General features: G+C 35.9%; 2 protein-coding genes across 7 annotated transcripts in view; one reads left to right on the top strand and one right to left on the bottom strand.

Moving 5' to 3' along the window:
• The window catches only part of LOC149053546 (diacylglycerol kinase theta-like), a 6,877-nt gene extending 1,785 nt beyond the window's left edge, over positions 1 to 5,092 (bottom strand). Inside the window, exons 1-5 of one of the 3 annotated variants that reach the window (XM_089203029.1) lie at positions 2,358 to 2,456; positions 2,069 to 2,110; positions 1,660 to 1,811; positions 992 to 1,140; positions 105 to 393 (exon numbers count right to left, since the gene is read on the bottom strand). In XM_089203029.1, coding sequence (XP_089059155.1) covers positions 105 to 393; positions 992 to 1,140; positions 1,660 to 1,733 — 512 coding nt within the window. In that variant the 5' untranslated portion in view covers positions 1,734 to 1,811; positions 2,069 to 2,110; positions 2,358 to 2,456. Of the gene's footprint in view, positions 1 to 104; positions 394 to 991; positions 1,141 to 1,659; positions 1,812 to 2,068; positions 2,111 to 2,357; positions 2,506 to 3,013; positions 3,065 to 4,803 lie in introns of those variants that run through there. The other 2 variants (XM_089203039.1, XM_089203031.1) reach the window with 2 other exon arrangements.
• An 8-nt stretch (positions 5,093 to 5,100) lies between these two features.
• Positions 5,101 to 11,563, top strand: LOC149053547 (uncharacterized). 4 transcript variants are annotated; one of them, XM_089203075.1, is made up of 7 exons: positions 5,159 to 5,298; positions 6,140 to 6,195; positions 7,740 to 7,802; positions 8,185 to 8,278; positions 9,460 to 9,493; positions 10,255 to 10,325; positions 11,365 to 11,563. In XM_089203075.1, the coding sequence occupies exons 2-7, from the start codon at positions 6,172 to 6,174 to the stop codon at positions 11,556 to 11,558; spliced, it is 480 nt and encodes a 159-aa protein (XP_089059201.1). In that variant the 5' UTR covers positions 5,159 to 5,298; positions 6,140 to 6,171; the 3' UTR covers positions 11,559 to 11,563. The 4 variants fall into 4 exon arrangements, with proteins under 4 accessions (XP_089059206.1, XP_089059207.1, XP_089059201.1 ...); XM_089203080.1 differs by lacking the exon at positions 6,140 to 6,195 and having other exon boundaries at positions 5,101 to 5,298; XM_089203078.1 differs by lacking the exons at positions 5,159 to 5,298; positions 6,140 to 6,195 and adding an exon at positions 6,315 to 6,457.
• The last annotated feature ends 281 nt before the right edge of the window (positions 11,564 to 11,844 follow it).

Raw genomic sequence — 11,844 nt, forward strand, 5'->3', positions numbered from 1 at the left:
CTTTGTTACCATCCAATGGCTTTCGCAATCAACACTCTTTTTCTTCAATCGAAGGCACTACGACTAATTTTGTAACCTGTAAATTGAATCCTTTGTATCCTCACCTGCTATGGAATTTATCTGGTTCTTCCCCCCTCTGAAGATGAAAATCTAAACAAAGCTCAGCTCCAATTCCGATGCCAAAGTAATTATTCATGGTAAAAATACTAGGATCGTCTTCTCTTCCTCCTATCGAGCCAAGCGCACTGCCGTTAGTGTCCGCTGAATCAAACATGACACACCATCTATCAAGAAACACTTCGTGTGCCTGATCAACGGCCATGAGAAGCGATACAGGACTCTCGCCACCAGAGTAACCACCTCTCCAATGGAGAACACAAGAGAGATCATTACCTGTAAGTTGAGAATCTCGTTCATCTCCCACTCATTTTCTAGCTACTATGGAAATCACGAGAGAGATGAATACATAATAAGCTGGGAATCTCATTCAATTTCCCACTAACTCTCTTGTTACTATAGAAATCACGAGAGAGATTCATTCATACGAGAGTCTCGTTCAATTTCCCACCCGTTCTCTTTTCACTTTGCTACAACACCCGAATGGCAGCTTTTCAAAATACGCTATAACGGTATTTCTACTAATTTAAACCTCTGCTATTAATCGTAACTTGAAAATGCATATAATTACCGTATAGAGTTCTAGACTTTCAGTAATCAATACTACTTGATTTATTTTCAAATACTACGAACTTTTCAGGCCTAAAAAGGGAAAATCTGCATGACTTTCCAGGGTCTCTATCGCTTAGAAAACACGAATGACTAAGTCATGATTAGTTTCAGATTTCCATCTCATTGACCAAGTTTGTCGAACGAGTCTTGAAATCTATGACATATCGCAGAAAAATAAAACGTACAAAGATACTTTTGACTCTGGAAATAAATTTTCTTTAAATCGTGGGGAACACGAATACTTTGGAAAAAATCCACTTACCAATGCCAAGAGGAAGAACTGCTGATGCAGGTAGCTTATACTTTATATCTTGAACAACATCATCCAAACATGACAGCACCCAGCCAACTGTGCCATCACCACCACAGATCAAGACACGAAAATCAGAAATAGATCTGAAAGCATAAACTCTGAAACAAAGATAAAAATCGATTCATATTTTAGATATTCAGAGATTTAAAGACGATGGGACAAAGCTGACAGAAGAAGACAAGGCTTATAGTTTTGAGTTTAGAATAGCTGTAAATGATTACTTTGGTAAGCAACCTATACAACAAATTATATATCGCTCTTCTGCAGAACGACGTCATATAAGGAAAACTAACCGCCATGTCTTTTTTGGACTAAAAATTTTACATCAATCTTTACCACTTCCTTGCTTGTTCCATCTTGAAAGCGAGGCTTGGCGGGAGACATTAGGTTATCTCATGTAAATATGTGTATCGCCCTTTAAAGGGTGCAATCTGCACTGGAAAGATTCTGCACCCACCCATATCTGCACTATGGCTTGATTAGCTCGGCCTCGGTCAATTCTCGTGGACACAAGAGTCTAAGGAGATAGTTCTTACTAAGTAAACAACTTCCGTGTAACCTCAACAAATTCGGGTGGGAATTCGTCTCAATACAGAGGGGGAGTGAGTTTAACATACCCTGATAATGGGCCTCCCTCTAAGAGGCTGTACACTTGATTAGGGTTGAGCAGTCTCTGGAAAGCTGTGAACATGTCTGCCCCCTGACCGCCACCACTTTTAGAGTTTACCAGTACTAGAAGGGGTTGGCTTCCAGGGGGGAACAGTCCAGGCTATAGGGAATAACAAAAAAAACAAAATAGGCATAACTCCTTAACTGTAGGAAGAGAATACCGATATGCAAGAAACAGAAATCTTGATTCCAGTCAGTCTTTTTCAGTTCATCTGTTTTTTAAAGTACTTCTAGGAAATGCTCTACAGAAAGAACACAGAATTCGCTTTATACTTCCCATGGGCACTGCCAGTGATATAATAATGTGTCTTAATTATTAGATACATGAACTGAGCTCTAGGATTACTAGTAACTCACCACAACTTGAAAACACACTTTTCACCTCACAAAATTCCATGGCTACAAAAAAATTACAAGAAAAAATATGAGAACAACCAAAAGCCTCCCTTTGAGTATTTTAATGTGTAAAATATTAGGTCACAAAGGTGTTGTCAATCTTGTTACCAGGGTCACTGTCACTCTTAAACAGCTGAATGGACATGGCAGTTGGTCAGGGAAACGAGGACTCAGAAAACGTACATTAGCCCCTCGTAAAACAAAGATACTTGTTTAGAAGCATCTAAAAAACAAACAAAACAGAACTTACTTTCTCCTAGAATGTTGCCAATCAAAATTTTGTATTTGCTTGTGTCAAGGCCAACTGGGAGACTACCAATGCATATGCATAAACTGCCCAAGGGTTCTATGTTTTGCCTCAGGTAGAATCTTGTGGGTTTCATTTTCCTTACAGATTTCTGCAAAGAAAAGAAGTACATTAATTTTTATAAGGAGTCTAACACCTTCAGATGAATATAAGATCTATTATTAATCATTAAAAATCACCTTGTAGTTATCAAAGGAAGTTAATAACAAAATGGGTGCAAAGACATGAAACTATGGAAAGCAAAGTTGTCACCACCTTACCACCATATATTCAATGGCTGTAACTTAAAAATAAGAAAAGTGGAAGGTAAAAAGGCAGAGGAGCCCCTCACCCAGATAATTAACCCTTTACACCCAAAGATCAGTGTGCATATTCACCGTGCTGTTTTCTATACATTTCCTACGGTGCTGACATGGAGATTTTGCTTAACAATCAAGAGCTCTGGTATTTGTTGATCATTTTTTTAATTCTCATGACCTTAATGTTTGATTCAGGGGTGATACTGTAAGGAGAAATTAGATGTTGGTCAGTCTAAGGGGTAAAAGGGTCAAACTATTATACTGTTTAATACTACATAACTACATCTACTGTTGACTTACTACGTGAGAGGTTGATGATTCTCTGTTAGCTTCTGTCCTTCAAATGACAACCTATAGATTTTCCAAATGTACTTCCTATTAGTTTTTAATTACAAAATCATATTACATTATGGTTTGTGTATTAGTAAACAAACATTAAACTGTTTGTCTCATGATGTCAGAGTCAGGCTAATTGCTCGATCAACATCTATTTAATCCATCAACACCTTCATCAGGTGTTGAGGTTGAAAGTTGATATGTCACTATTTGTAGCACCTTGGTTTGTAATTACTGGTGGATTATAGCTTGCTGTCATTGGAGTATTTCAATACTCATTAATTATTCCCTTAAAGGTCTACTTTGTTACTGATCAGCTGTTATGCTATTTGATAGTAAGCATTTCAATTCCATCATCAGCAATTAGTGCTATCGAGGAGGGTACTTCTTCTAAAGTGGGGCTTAGCTTAGCAGGATTTCCTCAACTGAAAAAAAAATACCTGCTTAAAATTTTACTTCTAAGTGACAAGTTGGGGTGCAAAAAATTGTGCCCATGGATGGATATTATTTTCCAAGTTCTATTCATTTGAAATAAGCTATTTGCAAGCATCAACATCTATTTAATCCATCAACACCTTCATCAGGTGTTGAGGTTGAAAGTTGATATGTCACCATTTGTAGCACCTTGGTTTGTAATTACTGGTGGATTATAGCTTGCTGTCATTGGAGTATTTCAATACTCATTAATTATTCCCTTAAAGGTCTACTTTGTTACTGATCAGCTGTTATGCTATTTGATAGTAAGCATTTCAATTCCATCATCTCTATTGACGTATTAGATTTGTGTATAAGTTGAACAGTTAAAGTTAATATCTAACCCTCAACCACCTTGAGTGTTGTACTATGAATATTGACAAGTTTTCATGCAAAAAGCTAATGAGAAGACAGGTCCTTAATGGTCAGCTAATGGTCGAATAAATGAATATCAGGTTATATTGTTTGATTCCGTATTAAATTTTTATGGCTGAAAACATAAATATGTATCAATGGTATCTGGTGATTTCGCCAACGAGTGATTTCGCCAACGTCACGTTCGCCAACGTCTAAGGTCGCTTCGCCAAAGCGAAAAGTCGCTTCGCCAACGTCCTACTGGTCACTTCGCCAATGTATGAGTTTACTCTAAATTAAAATTTACCATTACTTCTTCTTGCTTCTGTGTGTTATTTACTTGACTGAGCTAACTTGATTTCCCCGTTCGAACTTAGTTTCCTTCCGTTATTTTGTTCGGACTTAGTTTCCTTCTCTTGTACGCGCAACTTAAAACACAGTGGGCCCACATAAATGCACGGCACGCCACGCGTCACCGGCGCTGTATGTTGCTGAATTTAACTTAGAGCAATAAAGTCGCGTGTGTGCAACCTTTTCCTTAAGTTCTTCTATAAGGTTTATTTGTCGATAACAGAGATTTATATAAATACATTGTAGACTACTACTACTACTAATTCTATAACTCCAGTGCATATTTACTAAGTTATTACTAGATATTTGGCGTTGGCAAAGTGACCAGTAGGACGTTGGCGAAGCGACTCATCGCGTTGGCGAAGCGACCAAAGACGTTGGCGAACGTGACGTTGGCGAAATCACTCGTTGGCGAAATCACCGCAATTCGTATCAATCACACAATGCAGTGGACTGATATGTTGATTTTTCAAGTACAGTGTATAGGGGCCATCTGATTACATCAATCAGAAATATAAAACTATGTAAAACCATACTATGTAAACTTGACATTATTTGATTCCTTATCCACTTACCAAGAGACAATATGCAGACCTCCTTCCCTGGAGAGTTTAAGTAAGATGTGTCTTTGTATTGCCTTCTTTAGGTGATGCACTGTCGCATTTTGGATGACAACTACAGCTGAGAGTTTATTAAAAGGCATATAAAATTATATACATATAAGGAGTGGATCTTCCACTGTCTTCCCCCAATTTTTTTCACCAAAGAGAGCCATCACTTCTGGATGCGATAGAGAGTCAATCTTTTCCTCCGATTCTTCTGGGCTTTCTTCGTCCGCCAAATTGAGTTGAGGTTCATTCCCAGGCTTTCTCGAGGTGCAAGAAGAGTCGCCTGCCTCCGCTTGCCACGATTAGATTACAGCCGACATTTTATTACTCAAAGATCGCGTAAATTGGATGATGATCTCCAATGAAGAACAACTTAAGATTTTTGTTCTGTGGTACTTTTTTTTTTCATGTGGGTATGCTGCTGGAGCCAAAAAGAAGAAGGATCTATAAACTATTGTTGAGGTATGTGAAGAGATTGAAATCTCAGACAAGCTTCTTGTCCTTAAATTACTGGTAGTATTTCTTTGTGATCGATCGGGTGCTAATTTCTGCAATTTTGAATTTGGATTTTATCTTTCTTCGAAAAAAAGCGAACATTTGTAAAGTTTGTGAAATTGGTATTATTTGAGGGAAAATTCACGAAATTTGTCGCGATAACCTACCCGCGCGGATTTTGTTATGCAGTCGAGAAAATTAGAAGCTTAAGTTTTTAAACTTTGCATACGTACGGTACGTACGGGAGGACTTTGGGTGAACTTTATAGCAAAATATGTTATACTGAAAAAAAATCCATATTCGTTTGTTAGCCAAAAGAGGCTAAGCTAAAGGTTGTTGTTGGAATATCGATTAAACTGTTGATATGTATTGTGTATGCCAGTTGATAACACTTCTGTGGTAAATGTGAACGACATTAGTCCTTCGCGGGCGAAAGATACTAAAATATCACGCGCTATTTTTTTTTTTTTTTGTCCTGTTATCGCGGTATTTGTTTCATCGATATTCAAAATAATATTTTTTCAAGCGCTCCTCATGGAAAAAAAGTGGAAAATCAAATAACTATCAACAATTTATTAATTGACTTTCAAAATTTGGTGGCTCCTAAAGGAGCCGTTCTGTGAGTGGTGAAATATACAAGATGCTTCACTCGTAGAATCGTGATTTTAGCGGCGCGCGCCTAAATCAATTATCGCATCACGCATCCAAGTCTAATTATCGAATTGTTGCGTATAGTAATTTATTACTTAACATAACGAGTAAAAAGATTCAAAGTTGTATCATTTATTAAACTTGAAATTGGAAATAGCAATTCATCCCAAACCTGCAAGATAGAGGACGATGATAGCAACACAAATACACAAGGTAAACATCATTGATACATACATAACAGACCATAAGAGGCAGCGTTGCATTGTTGGGCGATTTGAACGAAAGTGTTTGTATTGATACGTAGCTTATGGTTATCGGAGTTTTTGGCCGAGTTTTCGATTAAATTATCTTCCAATGCGATTCTTAGATTGTCTGGTGTGTTGTAAATTACGCAAGTGATATATCCTATACGCATCTGATAACAACATTTTGGAAGAAACTTTTCTTTACATACTTTCAACTTTACCGTCGATCGGTAAGTAGGTGAAGTCTTTCGAGTCATACATCACCATTACGGATTGTTATGTCACGTTAACTGTTCGTTTTTAACACAATTTTTCTTTTTTCTTAACCTGTCGGTAACCTGTTGGTTAGCTGTCGGTAGACTGTCGGTAACCTGTCGGCCGACAGTCGGCCGACAGGTTTTTTGGGGAGCTCTTCTTCACAATTACACACACTACATAATAGTCTGGGCTATTTGAGAAGGAGTGTCACGACAGGTGGTCTAAAGCGATGCTAGAAATTAATAATTTATTAGCGGTGATTAGGTTAATACCATGGCTTTGATCTTCTAGTTTACATGAAATATAATTTGTAAGGACTTAAAAGCATAGATCTTATTAGAAATCTGTAGACTGTTCTTCAATAGCTCAGTGGGTGCAACTGGTTCACATGTGATTCATACAACGTAACTCATACAATGTAACAATGAATCATATTCATACATGTACCAATCCAATAAGCACGAGATTTTAATTGTAATATGTATTAGAGGAAAAGTATGATTTGTGCATTTCTGAAGAGTAGTTCAAATACCTGACTGTGTATATGTTGTTGAATTAAGACAAACAAAATGGAGTTGAGAGGGGAAATTCCTACAGTCTCATTAAAACATTCACTAGAATTTTCATTCAAAGTATGGTGTTGAAACTCAGAATATGAGTGACAACAATTTTGTTAAGAATATTCTCAAAATAGTTGTAAACAAAAAAAAGCTTGGGCCACTACAATTTTAGCATTAGAAAAGATGGTCTGCACAGTAATCTGAATATCCTCTGCTCTGTGATGGCTTTTGGTGTTCTTTTCAATAAACTATTTTATTACCAAATTGGAAACTGATGGACAATGGACATAATCAAGTAGATTGTGTAAAATTGGATGAGTATTGTTAATATAATTAAGTGAAGGGGGCAAAAACAAATCCAAGGGATTAAAGACATTACTTAAATTCCCTCTAGGGTTTGCACAGAATGCAGTTATTTAATTTCTTAAATTATAGAAACTTTCACACTGATCAGGAAAGGATGCAAAAATGAAGACTAATTAATCTACTAGATGAAATTTGGAGTTTTTAATTCTTGTTCAGTTTAGAAGCTTCTAGTAGTAAATATGTGATCATTATCTGTCTGTACTTGTTTGGTTTTATATCAGAAATTTCAGTCCTTGAATATTTTAACTGCTGACTTGTGCATAATTACCATATGGACAGACTTTTCATGAAGTATTCTATATAAAATTATATGATCTTTCTATTTCAGTACAAGCCTGCTACCTGTGAGGACAAAGCAGATAATGGCGACATTGTGTCTGTTCACTATACAGTATGTATATATATGACTTTCATGTTGTCTACTTCTTACTTGAAAACATTACAGCGAATTCCTATGGAAAGGATGCTCTCACATCCTTACATTTTTCAAGCCAGAAATTTGAACCAAAATTGTTTTAATCACTTGGGTGCCAACATGTTATTAGTAAATAGATTTTGGCATCCTCTCCCTTTAGCTTTCTATTATCATTTTAAATTAGACTGTCAAAACAAAAAGACAAAAATAAACTGCCAATTGAAAATAAAATTAAAAAACAACAACAACAACACAAAGTAAACAACAACAAAAAGTAAAAACCTCTTCTCAATTCTTATTAAAGATGTGGCTATCACAAATGTTTGAATTTCCTTAATTTGACAATAAACTCTTTTAGGGTACACTGGAAAATGGACAAATGTTCGACTCATCCCTGGCAAAAGGAAGGGAGCCACTTGAGTTCCAGTTGGGCAAAGGGAAGGTTATAAAAGGTAACTCGCTCCAGGCCTTGTTGATTATTTTGCAATACTATCAGGGTGATTTAGTTTTGGATTCATAAAGCCATTAAGCCAAAGTTATCAGTCAACTGCTCTCTATAGCAAAAAAAATAAAAAATTTAAAATCATGAGCTGATGAGAACACAGTTTAGCAACAATATATAAAGCATGAGAACACTCAAGTGAGCATTTGACTGGCAATTGGTTTTTTTTTAAAATCTGATTTGTTGAGAATATGGACCAAGTGTTCTTGCATGGCCAATCACATAGAAACTTGAAGTGAAACCATAAAATTAAACTTAGTTACTGTCAATACTTATACTTAGTCAAATGAAAATTGTTTTAATTGCAATATTTTGACTTCTTTTACTATCTGGTTTCTGATTCTTTTTTAAAAGCTCTTAGTTAAAACCATTTTAGAGATGCAAAGATATCCCATTTCTTCATTTCACATAAATGAAGTATTCTCTTGACTTATGATTTGGGAATTATTTAGCTACTAAAGTTTCACTTACAACTATGTGACATTTTGTTGGTGATGTATACATACATAGTGAGGTATAAAAATTATAGGAGGAAACATTAAAAGCTAAACTAGAAAGGAACCACTGTGTCCTCAGTCAAGTGTTCTGGTGAATTTGATTATATGAGGTTACCTTTTGTGATATCTAATGTAGACTGAGCATCATTGAAAATAAAAACCAAAGTATAATTACTGTATAGTGATTTTAGATATATGAAATTGATATATTTGCACTGCGATGAAGAAACAAATTTAGGAGATCCTTGCAGCTAAGAACACTATTGAACTAGTAGTTGAAAATGGGACCTGAGAAAAATTCAGGCCTGTATGGGATTTGAACCCATGACCTCTGTGATACCAGTGCAGCGCTCTACCAACTGAGCTAACAAGCCAACTGGGAGCTGGTCAATATGTTGGGTCCAAATAAACCATCCAGGTGATGAATAATAATGACTTCCAATATTTTGAGTTCTTCTTTTGCCTGGTTGGTAATACTTCTTTTAAAAGCTCCCAGTTAAAGCCCTTTTAGAGATGTTAAGATTTCCCAAATTGTGATTTTAAGTGAACTGCAGTGACAGAAAGTTCACCACTTTACAATTAATTGCCACCTTAATTTTTTCACTTATTTCTGTAATTTTTTTTTTTTTTACAGGTTGGGAGATGGGTATAAAAGGAATGTGCATAGGGTAAGATTTAGAAATATTACAGTATGGGTATAATGATTTTAGATATATGAAATTCATATATTTGCACTGCAGCGAAGAGATGAAATTAAAGGATCCTTGCAGCTAAGAACTCTACTGAAATGAGTAGTTGAAAATAGGACCTGGAAAAAATTCCAGGCTCGCACTGGATTTGAACCCATGACCTCTGTGATACCAGTGCAGTGCTCTACCAACTGAGAGCTGGTCAATATGTTGGGTCCAAATATACCATCCAAGTGCTATACATACTACAGTATGTGATAAAAAACAACAAATAAGGTCAAATATTTTCATCATGAGCAGGGTTTTGTCATTAGCAATTAGTGCCATTGAGGAAGGGACTTCTTCTAAAGTGGGTCTTAGCTTAGCAGGATTTCCTCAAGTGAAAAAAAAATACCTGCTTAAAATTTTACTTCTAAGCGACAAGTTGGGGTGCAAAAAATTGTGCCCATGGGTTGATACTATTTTCCAAGTTCTATTAATTTGAAATAAGCTATTTGCAAACATAGCTGACAACAAGATTGGCATGGCAACTTTTAAGTAAAACTCCCTTTGGGCTTCATAGCCCCTTACTGTCTTAACTGCCTTTCTCATTCCTCTTTTCACATTGTTTATTCTTTACAAATAAATTCAAAAACCCTTTTGGTTGATCATTTTTGTGGCTTCCTCAAATGAGTTCAAAGAAGCGGTGCTCAGGCTGATATTTTTCAATAGTCCTCGATTCTACTTTTTCTCTTTTGCAGTGAAAAAAGAAAATTGATCATCCCTCCTCACCTAGGGTATGGAGCTCGTGGAATTCAGAATGTTATTCCTCGTAAGTAAATGTTGATTGTAAAAATGACCATGGAGGAACTAAGGGGGCCTGTAAATACAGAAAATGGTGCAAGCGGAAGTGCAAGTCCTGATTTATTACACAAGTGGTATTTGGGAAGTTTACTTAACCTTTAACTCCCAAGATCTGATCGTTAATTCTCCCCTGTAGCTGCTACACATTTCCTTATAAATTAGTTATGAGAACTTGATGTTAGATCAAGATAGCAGCTTCTACCTGATAAGTTTGAATATTCTCATTACCTGTTTGCTGAAGAATGTATGGATATTGTAGGGAGAAATTTTGTGTTAATCCCTTCTGGGAATTAAAGGGTTAATTGAACTTGGACGACCAAAGCATTTCAAAACGTCACAAGCAGCCATTAATCATTAAATGCAAAAGCAGTTTGTATGATTTTTGATTTTTAAGTCATTTTTCAAATCCCTTTGTATGTCCTCAGTCACACATTACAGTACTTAGAATAAGAAATTTCCAACGAGTTGGAAAATGCTCATATTTTCTTTGTAATGGCAATTTGATACAATAATTATGACATTTCAACCAAATTTAAAGTTTTTTGACATGTTTAGAACTTAGCATTTTTTGTTTGTCTTTAATTCTGAGCACATGCAATATGTAAATCCTATGTTGCAAGCTAGAACTTATTTTATTGAGCATGAGTCATTAACCAATCATGAACAAGATATCTATTGGATATGTGGTTATAGCCAAATAGGGAAAAATTTTCTTTTAAATTTCTTGTTATAACACAGAATGGGAATGGTTAAGAAGCCTTTCCTTTTTGCTCTCCTAGCAAGATTTCTGCGCAGCCCCATTCTTCACTATGCAGATAGTTTATGGATAAAAAAAAAATAATGGCAGAAACAATATTTTGCCTTTAGGACTACAACTTTTATTTCTTTTAGAATAGTATTGGGTTATGAAGAAATCTTTCTGCTAATCATGATATTAATATCATTCTACGTTACTGAATAAAAAGCAAATCCTAACATTTTTTTATTTTTGCTTTATTCACACATAGCCGACTCTGTACTTATTTTTACCACCGAGCTCATGTCCATTAAGAGGAAGTCGCTGTTCGATCCAAAGTTACTGCTGCAAATAGGATTTTGGCCGCTCCTGGCTGGAGTGATTTTGTACTATCTGTATAGAAAGGCATCTAAGAAATCTGGAAAGCCTGAAACAAAGTCGAGCAAGAAAAATAAAAGGAAGTAATAAAACTGTGAACCTTTTTATTTATGAGGTTATTCGTAAATGATATCACAGTATGCCTCTTACTCGGCATCAGTTGACTATGACACGATTTTGTACCCTAATTTTGGAAACTTTCCATGCGCAACGCTTGAAGTTCGTTGACCACTCTGGAGCAATCAGCGTAGAAACCAGAACTCGGTTAGCGATTGAGAAAAGTGACAATTAACCCTTTAACTCCCAAGATCTGATTGTCAATTCTCCCCTCTAGCTACTACACATTTCTTTGTTAATTGATTACGAGAATTAG

This window comes from Pocillopora damicornis, chromosome 1 (genome assembly GCF_964200805.1).
Source record: "Pocillopora damicornis chromosome 1, jaPocDami1.2, whole genome shotgun sequence".
Lineage (NCBI taxonomy): Eukaryota > Metazoa > Cnidaria > Anthozoa > Scleractinia > Pocilloporidae > Pocillopora > Pocillopora damicornis.